This window comes from Panthera leo, chromosome B1, assembly GCF_018350215.1.
Source record: "Panthera leo isolate Ple1 chromosome B1, P.leo_Ple1_pat1.1, whole genome shotgun sequence".
Taxonomy (NCBI): Eukaryota; Metazoa; Chordata; class Mammalia; order Carnivora; family Felidae; genus Panthera; species Panthera leo.
The window spans coordinates 3788417-3801116 of NC_056682.1; the positions used below are offsets into that span (position 1 = coordinate 3788417).

At 40.0% G+C, this 12700-nt stretch overlaps 1 protein-coding gene across 1 annotated transcript in view; it reads right to left on the minus strand.

Moving 5' to 3' along the window:
* Positions 1–12700, minus strand: part of LOC122217279 (CUB and sushi domain-containing protein 1-like) — a 634007-nt gene that overhangs the window by 17282 nt on the left and 604025 nt on the right. The window contains exon 4 of the mRNA XM_042934085.1: positions 9879–10073. Coding sequence (XP_042790019.1) covers positions 9879–10073 — 195 coding nt within the window. The remainder of the gene's footprint in view (positions 1–9878; positions 10074–12700) is intronic.

Sequence of the window (12700 nt, forward strand, 5' to 3'; positions counted from 1 at the left end):
TGGTCTGAGTCTCTGTTCATTCATTTTCTCTCATTAAATCAGCCTGAGACATTAAAAAAATATATTCCAAAGGATATCAACGATGCATTAAAAACCCTTTAAGCAGGGAGATCCTTAAGCAGGATCTCCCTGAGATCCTGGAGTTCACATGAATTTACTTTTAGATTGTTTGCCATGGGCTTCATTCACTTCGTTCCAAAATCTGAAGTTGTTTTCAAGACGGGAAGCAGGGTGGGGGGGGGTGCGGAAATAGGATCGGTAATTATAATAATTAGAATTTACAGAATTTCACTATGCCAGGTCTTTGCTAAGCTTTTTTTTTTTTTTTAATTTTGTTTTAACGTTTACTTATTATTGAGAGACAGACACAGAGCATGAACAGGGGAGGGGTAGAGAGAGGGGGACACAGAATCCAAAGCAGGCTTCAGGTTCTGAGCTGTCAGCACAGAGCCCGACGTGGAGCTTGAACCCACAAACCGCGAGATCATGACCTGAGCCGAAGTTGGTCGCTCAACCAACTGAGCCCCCCAGGCACCCCTTTGCTAAGCTTTTCACCTGGATTATCTCACTTAATCTTTACCACAGGCATGTGAAATAGGTATATTACACAGAGAAGGAGATTCAGAGCAGAGAGATAAAGTAAGTTTGGCCGAAGTCACAGCACACAAATGGTGAGTGGGATTTGCACCCAGGAAGCAAACACTACAGAGCCTATAAACATTTATGCGCTAAACACTTTGCAAGGTGCTTAGCGTATGTCATTGCATTTAACCCTCATACTAATACATTTTTTCAAAATACTTGGCATTTCCTATATATACTTCTATGTAGAGATTGGGTAAGTGGCCTCTGGAGCTAAGCTGCTGGGTCCAACCTCACCTGTAGTGCTCTGTCTTTGTGAACATCTCACTGTAGTACATCCAATAGTTCACAGGTGGAGAAGAACTCTAAGAAAGGCATGTAATGTGCTTCCAGCAACATAGATCATGGGTGCTAGGCCCCGGAATTAAATCTAGTTCTTGCCCTCCCTAGAATGTGTCTTTTTTTTTTCTTGCATACTTTTTGAGTTGTACATGCACCAAAGAGCTTCCAATTCTTTGCTTACCCAACAGTTACCTTGCCCATTCTTTAAAGTTCCCCATACCCTTCAATCCTCAGACCCCAGCGTCATTTGTTCCAAAATAAGACAGTGTCTGAAATGAGATTCCTTTTGAGAAACTTTTTTGGATTAATCAAGAGCCAGCTCACTCTTATCTCTTGCCTAAACTAATTTTAAAAATAGACTCCACTTTCCGATACCATTCAGCTCAAATCTGTTTCAGCAAAATGGCTGAGAAGTTGAAGGAAGAATTCCAATCAGCCTATGACAGAGTATACTCAGACCCATTTTCTTATGAGTCCTTATCATAAACCTACATCTATATATTGAATCGACATCATAAGTGAAAATGAAACCCACTTAGTGCCAGAACTCCACATGCATTAACAATTGATGTGGAAGGGACAAAGAATACTAAAATTCCTCTGCCTGTGAAATCTGAGCCATTTGAAATAGTAGCCCCTAGCCTAAGAGGCGAATGAGAACTTGGAACGTGGCTGTTTCACACCGAGGTATGTTGTACCTGTAAAGTGCACACCAGGTTCTGAAGAATTGTATGAAAAAATGCAAAGTACTTCATTCATATTTTATATTGATTATGTGTTCAAATGGTCATCTTTGGACTATGTTGGGTTAAGAAAATGTATTATTAATTTTACCTGTTTCTTTTTACTTAATAAGTGTAGTTATTAGGAACTTTTAATTACATGGTGGGCTCAGGCTTCTGGGTTGCATCACATTTCTAGTGGAAAACACTGTTCTAAATCCTGAGAAATTGGCTATTATGAGGCAGGTGGCAGCTGAATGACCCCTTAAGCCCTGCCTGGGGGGTGACTATCATGGCCCCTGCCAGCTCCCTCACACATGGTGAGGATGCTTGGGGTTACAACCAGGCTCACCTCAAACAGGTGCATCTGTGGCATTTTCCCACACCATGTGCATTATTCTCCCTGAGAAGATGATGAATTATGAAAATAGTATCTTCCTTCAAAAAATGTTTCACTTGTGTTTCCTTTCTTAGAAACCTCTCCATTTCTCTATTGACATATGCCTGGAAAAATTATTTTTTTTTAGTTCGAGACAAACTTTTCAGTCACAAACTTCAAAAGGCACTCACCTACTTTGTGTGTGTGTGTGTGTGTGTGTGTGTGTGTGTGTGTGTTTGCATGTGCATACATGTGGACAGAGAGAGAGAAAATATATTTCAGCAGAAGCCAATAATATGCTTAAAATAATGAAACAATGCTTTAACAATTCTGGGAAGAGATGTTTTCCACATACAGTTTTATACTCAGCTATAATATCCATCCATGTGGATGCATAAAAGGACATTTGTGGGCACACTGAGGCTTAAGGGATTTTCCTCAGAAGAAACAGTTTTACACAGCTTATTTGGGGTGAAACAAGGAGAAAGGAAGACGCTGGATTAGGAAAGAGTGGGGTAGTGAAGAACAGCCCTAGGAGCCAGTGTAGAGCCCTCTTGAGGGACAGTATAGGGAGAGGGGAGAATGGGGTTGGGGAAATGAAGGCAACAGAGCTACTGACAGAGCGATGGAAGTCCAGGATTCTGGGGAAAGTAGCAACTAGACACTTCAGGAACAGTTGTATGTGGAACAAGAAGCAGTTGAGTTTAAGAGAAAGTCCGTGACCTTCAGAATGAAGAACAAAGTTTGTTCCTAGTAACAACCAGAAGAAGCGTAAAGTAGAAGACATGTGGATTGTAGTGACACAACTTAAGTTTTATTAATCCACAAGGGAAAGAAAAGATAATTCAAAATTTTAGGACCAATGGAAGGCAGTCATCGCATGAACGAGCCAGCCATTTACTGAATCTGTTTTTTCCTTCTTCCCGACTTTATAGCTGATCCAATTCCTAGCTTTCCTTCCAATTAAGTATGAACAGAATGGCTGTGTCTAATCAACACAAGGCACATGCAGGGACCTGCTCACACAGACTCCAGCACTGTCCTCCCTCTGCCAAATGGATGGAGACAAGGCTGGAAACTGGAAGTCAGATACAGAAGTCTGCAAATTACCACCAGTATCAGAACCAACTGCCAGTCAGAAACAATCATTTGGGGTTTAACATGAGCACACAATATTTGTGTTTAAGCCTGCTGATATGACATTAACTAAACAAGCTATATGAGATAGCCTTGGTCCAAATGTGAAACAGAAGTAATTATGGCATTATTATGAATAATTGAGGCTGAGAAAGAACTCATCTGAACTCTGAGCGGCACAGGGAGTGAGATATTGGATTTCAGAGGAGGCAGTCTAATTACAGACATAATACTTATGTGGAGAAAAATATTTACACAGTTATAATAATATGAATGTTGTTTATTGCTTTTCAGCCTTTGGACAAATTAAGAAGGACTTAATTAAGATTATAACATAAAATATAAATGTTAACAACTTTGATATTGCAAAAGTTCTATTACAGCCGAGAGAATACAGAAGGAGGAAATGATCAGAAGATACACCAGAAAGAGGGAGGCCAGCCTAATTATTCTCTGTCAATGCTGTCTCCCATAACCCCCATAAAGCCTCACCTGGTCTTTGACTTCTGGGTCTGGCCCTGTTTCTATCATTTTTGCACCTCAGAAACCAACTCTGGGAACAGATTGCAGTGACCACGAAGGGACCCTAAGACAGAGAGGACTTGGTGGGACTGAGGATGCTGGATCTGAGCCTCTACCAGCTCGCAAACGGGGGTGGACGGCCAGCCCAAAGCCAGAACCAGGATGCTCTTGAGATGCGGGCTTACACCTGAGCCAAAAGAGGCAGGCTCCAAAGAGCACCAATGAGCTGCCCCAGTTGCCTGCTACCGTCAACCAATCAGGACGAGGCCCTTCCAGCCAATCAGGATGAAGCACCTCCTCCCCCTTCCCTCTTTAACCTGTTGGGTGGGAGCTGGAATGCTCCCTACATAAGCTCCGCCCCTGCAGTATTTGGAGGGGCAAGCCAAGCTGCTGTGTGTTAGCTTTCTCTCTTTAGCTCAAGCTGTAGTCCCAGTAAAGCCTTGCCTGTGCCTTTGGGAGGGAGGGGGGAAAAAAGGTATACTGTGTATTATTTATTTATTTTTTTTTGATTTCTAATGTTTATTTTAGAAAGAGAGAGAGGGCAGAGTGTGAGCGAGGGAGGGGTAGAGAGAGAGGGAGACACAGAATCTGAAGCAGGCTGCAGGCTCTGAGCTGTCAGCACAGAGCCCAACGTGGGGCTCGAACACATGAACCGTGAGATCATGACCTGAGCTGAAGTCGGACGCTCAACCGACTGAGCCACCCAGTGCCCCTGTATTATTTAATTTTTTAAAGATAATATACATAAATCTAAAATTGGGATAAACAAGACACAGTAGATGGAAGTAATGGAAGTATGTTCATACTCAAAGCAAGATGTGAATTAAAAATAATAAAAGTTAAACAATAAAACTGATTAAGAACAGTATAAGAAGTTATAATGATAACAAAAAATAGTTAAATGGTATCAGAATATCTGTGGCACAAAAGTATGGTAGTTTCGATGGGCTGTTTCTTTTCACAGCAATCCCTTTACTATTGCTTTTTTTTAAAATTATGTGCATAGGCCACTTATATTAAATTTTAGTAAAAGTAGGATGATATATCAACTGTCTTGTTCTAATGTCTAAGTCATAAATTTACAACCTATGTCAGCACCATTTAAAACGTCCTTACCTTTATTACAAGAAAAATATTGCTTTCCCTGCCTACATTCAAGGTGATTAGAGATACAAACAGGTTCATGAATTTATGGACTTCGGCATATTTACAAATTGAAAGTGTATAACTATGACTTTTTGGAGAGTTTTTTCAAGTTTATTTTATTTACTTTTTGAGAGAGAGAGAGAAGGAGACGGAGAGAGAGAGAGAGAGAGAGAATATATCCCAAGCAGGCGCCATGCTGTTGGTGCAGAGCCCAATGGAGGGCTTGAAGTCACAAATGGTGAAATCATAACCTGAACTGAAATCACGAGTCGGCTGCTTAATCGACGGAGCCACTGAGGTGACCCTACAACTATGATCTTTAAATGCTTTTCTATAGCAGTTCACAGGAGTTGTGCACAAAATAGAGGCTAACCTATGAAGTGCAGACTACAAAACAAACAAACAAATGAACAAACAACAACGTTATTTAGGACAGCTTGTGATTGGGAATGTCCAGAGCTATGACTTCTAGGGATCTCTGCTCTGCAATGTTAAGAAGTATTTTGTGAAGCACTTTGCAAGTACAAAGTGTTCTGTCATTGGAAGCATTAAGGCGCATCACAGCTGATGTTTGGGGAAGCAAGAGAATGCATCTCTGGCTGGAGTGGACTAGTGTTTGCTTGGAGCTGGCTTATTTCAAATAGCATATGCCTGATGCAACTGTCCTACAGTTTATGCTTTGCACAAACTATCCTAGTCTCTTCCAGGCCCAGCCAGAGCTCATGTCCCCAAATGTCCCTTATGTCTACATATTCCCTTTGTGGTTGGATTCCTAGATTTAGGCAGCTGGTGTAAGTTCACACTGATACTTAAAAAATGAAGTCCAGAGTCAGAGAGTTGCAGGGTCTAAAGAGAGGTGGGAAAGGAGGGACTTACCCACCTCATTCTGGACTCACATGACATAAGGATCACTTCTACCTGAGGGTTCTTCGGATCAGATCATTGTTTCTTAAGAAGGAGCATTTTCTGAATGCAGCTCCTTACCTCCTTCCTTTCTACCTTCTTGTATGATCATGCCATAAATCTGGAGACAACTTCTGGTCGTTCAGTTTGCATTCAAGAAGAATCCCTCCTCTTTTGGATTTCATACTCTGTGGCCCTCCAGGGTCCTGGGGACCTAAGTAATTTGTCATATAACCTGGGCCCTCATGTTCTAGTCTATTTTATTTAATAAAACAGTAGGGGAAGCCGAAAGCAAATTGAGAAGGCACTCCAATCCTGAGCTGAGAGCATCTGTTATTGGATCTCTGAGTTCCCTTTTATATTTCTCCTCTAAATGCCCACCGTAGCTGAACACACAGGAACAGCAAATCTTTGCAAAGATTCCAGGAGCAACAGGCAATAATGAAATAGAATTAAAGAAGATCTAGACATTAAGTTGAAAACTCTAGGATAAATGAACAAGACTGATCTATGATAGCTTCAGAAGAACAATATCTAAAGTCTCATCCTGAGGAGAGGTCAGTTTGATGCTGGGCTCCCATTCAGAGGAAGAGCTGGCTGGCCTCCCATTTTATTATGTATTGATTTTATTAAATAGATGATTCTATCATTTTTACTTAAAGAGTATCACGTGACTCTAGAAATGATACACACCTTTAAGTGCCATTGTTCAGGTTAAAGGCTGCCACTTGGAGTTCTATATACATTTTTCAACACCAGCGAAAAGTCATTGTAATGGGATCATAGTGGTGTTACCGTTAACATCGCTATCAATCCTCCAGCAATTCCCAGAACTAAATAACTAGAATGTTGGGGAAGCAGAAAATATACTCATTTAATTTTTATAAATTATCTAAACCCACTTTCCTGAAATTCATTTATGTCTCTCCTAGATATGCCACATCTACACATTTATAAGAATTAGATCATTGATTTCTTTTTCCTTATGATTCAGTTATCCAATTCAATGACAAACTGTGATGCAGCCTTCAAACTCGTTTCATAAAATAATTATATCTAATTTAATGCCCTTTGAAATGCTACTAGCCCAAGCACTGGGAAAAGCAAAATGTAAGCAAAATGCAATAATCTGTAATAGAGGAGAAAAAAAATTTATCCTGATAAAAGCATCTTAATATTGGTGGAATTTAATAAATTGGCGACAGAATAAGAATGGTTATGAGCTTACAGTTATATTAACTTTGACTTTAAAAAGGCTTATAATTGTGGAATTAGTAAGGACCCTTCAGTTAAGAAGAAAACTCCTTGGGGGAGTGTGGGCAAGAAACAAGCTATCACGGCAACTGCTAATATTTATTTTTGCATTTCCAAACAAATATTAATTATTTGCTTCTCAACATGTTTCTATACCTCTATTAAGTTCTTGAATGGGAGAAACAGGTAGAGCGGTGAGGGGAAATAGCTGTAGACTACGCTAAATTTTAAGGTAGAGAGGAATCAAGGATATAGTTACGACGTTTGTATGACTAGAGACTATCACCAGGGAGGAGTTCAAGAAAAAATATTAAGACATTATGTTTAGATATAAAGTAGCAACAAAATAAATGCTACAGACAAAAGGACTTTTTTAAAAAGCAGTCTCAAAAGAGGCTGCAGTGTAAGGAATGACAGAAATTTGGACGTGAGTGTGAACTTGAAAACTTAGTAGATTTACGGCCATAGGGGAGATAAACATAGCAGGATAAAAGAGCAAAATTGTGGAATTAAGCATGGAGTGGTATGTCGGGAAGGAATTCTTTGGGAAAACCACCCTGGTTTTTAGGGTTTACCAATTTCTGTGGCACAAACTGCCCCCCCCCCCGCCCCAGCCATGGTATGAGGAATGCAGAGCAAAAGAGATGATACAGTCAGTGGCTTTGAGAAAAGCCAGCACCAGTCAGCCCTGACACAACATCACATGTGGGGAGAAACGCTTTAAGTCTGTGTCTGAGAACACGGACAGATGGCATTTACAGTCCAGTTAAGCCAGGGTTATCATGAGGCACGTTGGCAGCCATGTTGAAGAGTTGGCTCTCCATTCCTCTGGAATCACTGATGGGGTCTGGCTGAGAGAGAAAGGGGTGAGGAAGATGTGTTTCTTGGAAAGAAGGAGTAGCGAGTAGAATGTCTGATGGAGGCTGAGATTCTGTGCATGGAGCTCATTTAGCCAACTTGAAGTGGGTCTGGGTGAAAAGAAAACAAGAAAGCTAACTGGAACAGTGTAGTAGGACAGGGAACAGAGGTTAGTAAAAGACAGTGAGAAAGGAAAAAGCTGGCATACAGGGAATAATAGAACAAAGCTGGAGTAGCTCCAATGTTTCTCCAGAGTGGATGGGAACAATGGTGGGGACAAGGAAGAAAGCATATATTTAGGAGATCCAAGTGGTATCCTTAAATGGGATCCATTAGTTGAGGAGAACTGGTGAAAAAAGAAGGGAAATGGGACAAAGGTCTGGATTTTGAGTATGTCGCTCTTTTGACAAGATGGAAAATAACAGCCCTAAGAAGAAAGAGAGAGTAAGAGAGACAACAGACTTCAGAAACACACATTGAAATAAGCATGTCCAGAGGAAAAACAGACACTTGGAACAGATAACTTTCCTGGTGGGATTTTCTCTAGGGAAGAGGAAGAATTTGCTAAACCTGAACGCCATCAGCTACGAGCTAGAACACCTTGAGCAAGTCACATTCCTTAACCTTGGACCCCTCAGCCACAAAATGAGTCTTTAATAAAGTAACTATTTGAGACGATGAAACGTGGAAAGTCATGCCTGGTCCATCATAAGCCATCGGTAGGTACTAGCTCCCAGCAGGAGTGAGGTAACTGTGGCAGCAATATGCCATCATCCCGTAATTAGCATCAGGGAGATCTTAGGAGACCACAATATTTAACAGAAAAAAATTTTTTAAAGAGGGGCGCCTGTCTGGCTCAGTTGGTTGAGCTTCTGACTTTGGCTCAGGTCATGATCTCACGCTCTATGCGTTCGAGCCCCGTGTCGGGCTCTGTGCTGACATCTCAGAGCCTGAAGCCTGCTTCGGATTCTGTGTCTCCCTCTCTCTCTGACCCTCCCCCGTTCATGCTCTGTCTCTCTCTGTCTGAAAAATAAGTAAACATTAACATTTTTTTTTAATTTTTAAAGAAAGCGTTCATTAAATAGCAGAGGCTAAACTATAAGCATTCCGATGATAACTGAACGCTGCCCTACGCGACTTGTAGCCGACGCTGTGAATTTGGACTCAGGCTGGAGAGCACGGGTTAGAAGCCAGACTTGGGTGAATCTTCAGACGTCACATGCAAACTGTCCCTGGAACCTTTTGAAAACAAAAATTCTGTTTCTTCATCTGTTAAATGAGCGTCTGTGCTTACCGTTCCCACGGCTGTTTTGAGCATTAAATGGTATGATCCAAGTACAGCGCTCAGCACGTTTTCTGGCCTCACATCAAGGCCGTAATAAATGTTGGCCACGCTTTTATTTTTGAAACCCTGTGATGAGTTTTTCTCGGGAAAGTCAGAACTTGAGAGTGACGGTAGGCTCTTTCCTAAAGTTAATGGATCAGTAAAGTAGTGTTATGGAAAAGGTTAAAAATTGCAGGGCGTCAGGAAAGTAATTCTAACCTTGCCCCCAAATCATGCTGCTGAACATTTGGATAGAGTGTGTTCCTTCATGATCAACTTATTTGGAAGGTATAAGAGTGTTCAAAAAGTCTTTAAAAGGTATAATTTAATTATCAAGTGGTGCCTGTCATTTTTAATGAGAACAAAATGTAAAAAAGGAGCCGTCCAATCAAGAAGGACATAAATGTGCACGGTAAATCTTAGCATGCTATGACAGCAAGTGATAACATTATGCAGAAAGCCATAGAATGTGAGAAACAGAACGAAGAAAAATTCGGATGTTTAAGGAACACATGTAAATTTCTTATCAGCTTTACAGAGCCCAGTGATGGCTTCCTGGGTTACATGTAACATTGACTTCTAGGAACAGAATAAGCTGGCATGGTAAGACCCAGCAGGATGCGAATTCTTTTTGTTTACTGGAAACTTATTCCATCAGTACCAAAACCTTAGTCTGGGTTCACGACACATGTGGTCATATGGTACGTACCCCTGCAAAATGGAGCTGGAAAGTCCCAGGAAGCACCATTCCCAGGGCTGACGATGCAGGTCAGAATCGCATGGCCTTCCAAGATATAGCCAGAGAGACAGCTGTACCGGATTTTGTCTCCTATGTTGAATCTTGTGCCATGGAGAACTCCTTTCAGTATCTCCCCAGGATTTCCACATGTATGGCTGGGTAAAACTATTAAAAGAGAAATAGGAGAGAGACAGAAAAGTGAGAGATTTTTCTGGTGAGATCAACTTATCCCCAAAGCCTGCACTGCATTTGAACTATTCAGATTAGCAAAGCTAACACAAAACCATTTTCATCTTCCCTGAAAAAATAGAGAAAATGTATTCTTTTTTTTAATAACGTCTGCCATTTAACCCTTTATAAGAGTATTTTAAAAGTATAAATAAATGCAGTTTGAGAAGACGCAGAAATACAGTTCTGCGTACAGTGTTGTAGACGATGTCTACGTTATTTTTCTAATTATGAGATTCTCCAGTCTCATGGAGTTGGCAGACAGATAACGCGGTAGGATATGGACAGCTATCCGAAATACAGCGTGGATGAATATTCATGCCATATTTGTCTTCACTCCTTTAGGACCAGCACAACCAAATACACATCACTAATCAATGTTAGTTGACATTTTATGGATAAATCACTGAATTAAAGAATAAATGGAAGATTTCATTCGTGAATCTGTTAGGCTTAAAAATGCACCACTTGTATATTCCAACTTATCTGTTAGGTTCATGCATTTATAGTGTCTGATTCACAACAAAGTTTTAGCCATCAGTTTTGACAAATCAAGTATTATATTCATTTGCTTGTCAGTAAGAAAGCCTCGATTCCGTTCTTTCTTGACCTGCTCGCTTTTTATGTGGATAGGATACTCTGCCTGAGAATTCAACTGCCTTGAAACCTCATCGATAGGAGACCATTCCATACTCCGAACATAATTTCCAACCTAGGTGATTCACTATTAGGTTACATGGGTGAAGTTGATGACTGTTGGTTATGGTCTATATCTTTCTGGTTTAAATTTCGCATCTGACCAGTAAGTCAGAGCTATCATGATGTAGTGAAATAAATCAAGGAGACTATCACTTAAAAAAAAGAAATGAGTTCCAAAAAAACCATTTCCAATAAACAAATTTGATTATTTTATGTGTCTATCCTTCTTTTTTTAACATGGACACTGGAAGTGTATTTTGGTATATATGTATAAATATTGCAATATACTCTGTTTTCTTTGGTTGAAAAATGGAGAAATAAAACTTTCCCAGTGAATGGAGAGGAAATTTAAGTGATTTCCAAAATTATTTCTATTACAAAATTACTTAAATGTGTATAAAATAAGCTTAGAGAAACACTTAGAAAACAACCATTACCACTTAGATATTGAATATTGACATGTTTATGAAATCACTGCCTACATAGTCAAAGGGTTCTCAGTTCTAGTTTTTAAAAAATAGTTTGTGAAACCAGTCTACAGAAACCTCTTTAACACAATAGAAAATAGTTCACTATGATCCACAATATTCTTTGTTGTCTTTTATAAAAAAGAAAGTCTGTGTTTAATTCCACATTCACTATCGCTAAGTCAAGGGGTATTTTTAAAATGTTCTTTAAGGGGCGCCTGGGTGGCGCAGTCGGTTAAGCGTCCGACTTCAGCCAGGTCACGATCTCGCGGTCCGTGAGTTCAAGCCCCGCGTCAGGCTCTGGGCTGATGGCTCGGATCCTGGAGCCTGTTTCCGATTCTGTGTCTCCCTCTCTCTCTGCCCCTCCCCCATTCATGCTCTGTCTCTCTCTGTCCCAAAAAAAATAAATAAAAAACGTTGAAAAAAAATTAAAAAAAAATGTTCTTTAAAAAGACTGTTTGGCATTTAACTGTCTCTGGCTTTTCTAAGGTAGAAATGATTTCAGTTCATAACTCAGGACGCCTGCCCTCTGACAGAAGCTAGGGATCTGACAGCCAGAGACAGGCAAGGAAGGGCTGAATTTCTACCATCAATGGAGAGAGAGAGGTAGGGGTGGGGGAACTATGTACATATGAATGCTTTCAGTGTTTTCCTTCCTTGTCCAAGAATATTCAGAATTAACAAATCCTTCCTTGCCATTTTTTCAAGGGCCTTTATTATTTTCATTAAGTGCTAAGACTTATTAGAAGATACATATTCACTTTAGATTGTGTCCAGAAAATGGTCTCCCCGAAGCCAAGAATTATCAGTGTAAATCTGTCAAAAAATTTTAACATCAGCTTTTACATGTGACTGCTTTCAGAACTGGAAAAACCAAATGAGCCATTCTGAAAGTTGAATGTGGCCTGTACAACTTTTCTATCCATTTGTCTATTAAAAACAGCAAGAAATCATTTTTAACGATTAGCTTTTGCACAGATAACATAATTGACTTTTGTACAGAAAGACCACAGTAACCAAAGTACAATAGGAAAGAGATCACACGATGTGGCTGCTGCATGAACAAACATCATTCTGTATTATCTGTGTAATACCCATTTACTACATTTAAAGAAATGTGAAATGCCTTATGTAAAACTTGACTGTGCACTGATAATTGCTGGGAAGTGTATAATTGCATGGACTTTGAAATGCTTAAGAGAAACAAAAAGAAAAATCATTCCTGAAAATAAGGATCTCCCCAAGCAGACTTCTGAAAAGAAAACACCCATGCCTTAAAACTTTTAACAGAGTCTAATGGAACAGTTGGAAACAGACAAATGATGAAATTCAGGAAGGAAATAATTTTGGCCATTCTAGATCATCAAGCTAAGAGAGCTATATTTAATAGGATACAAT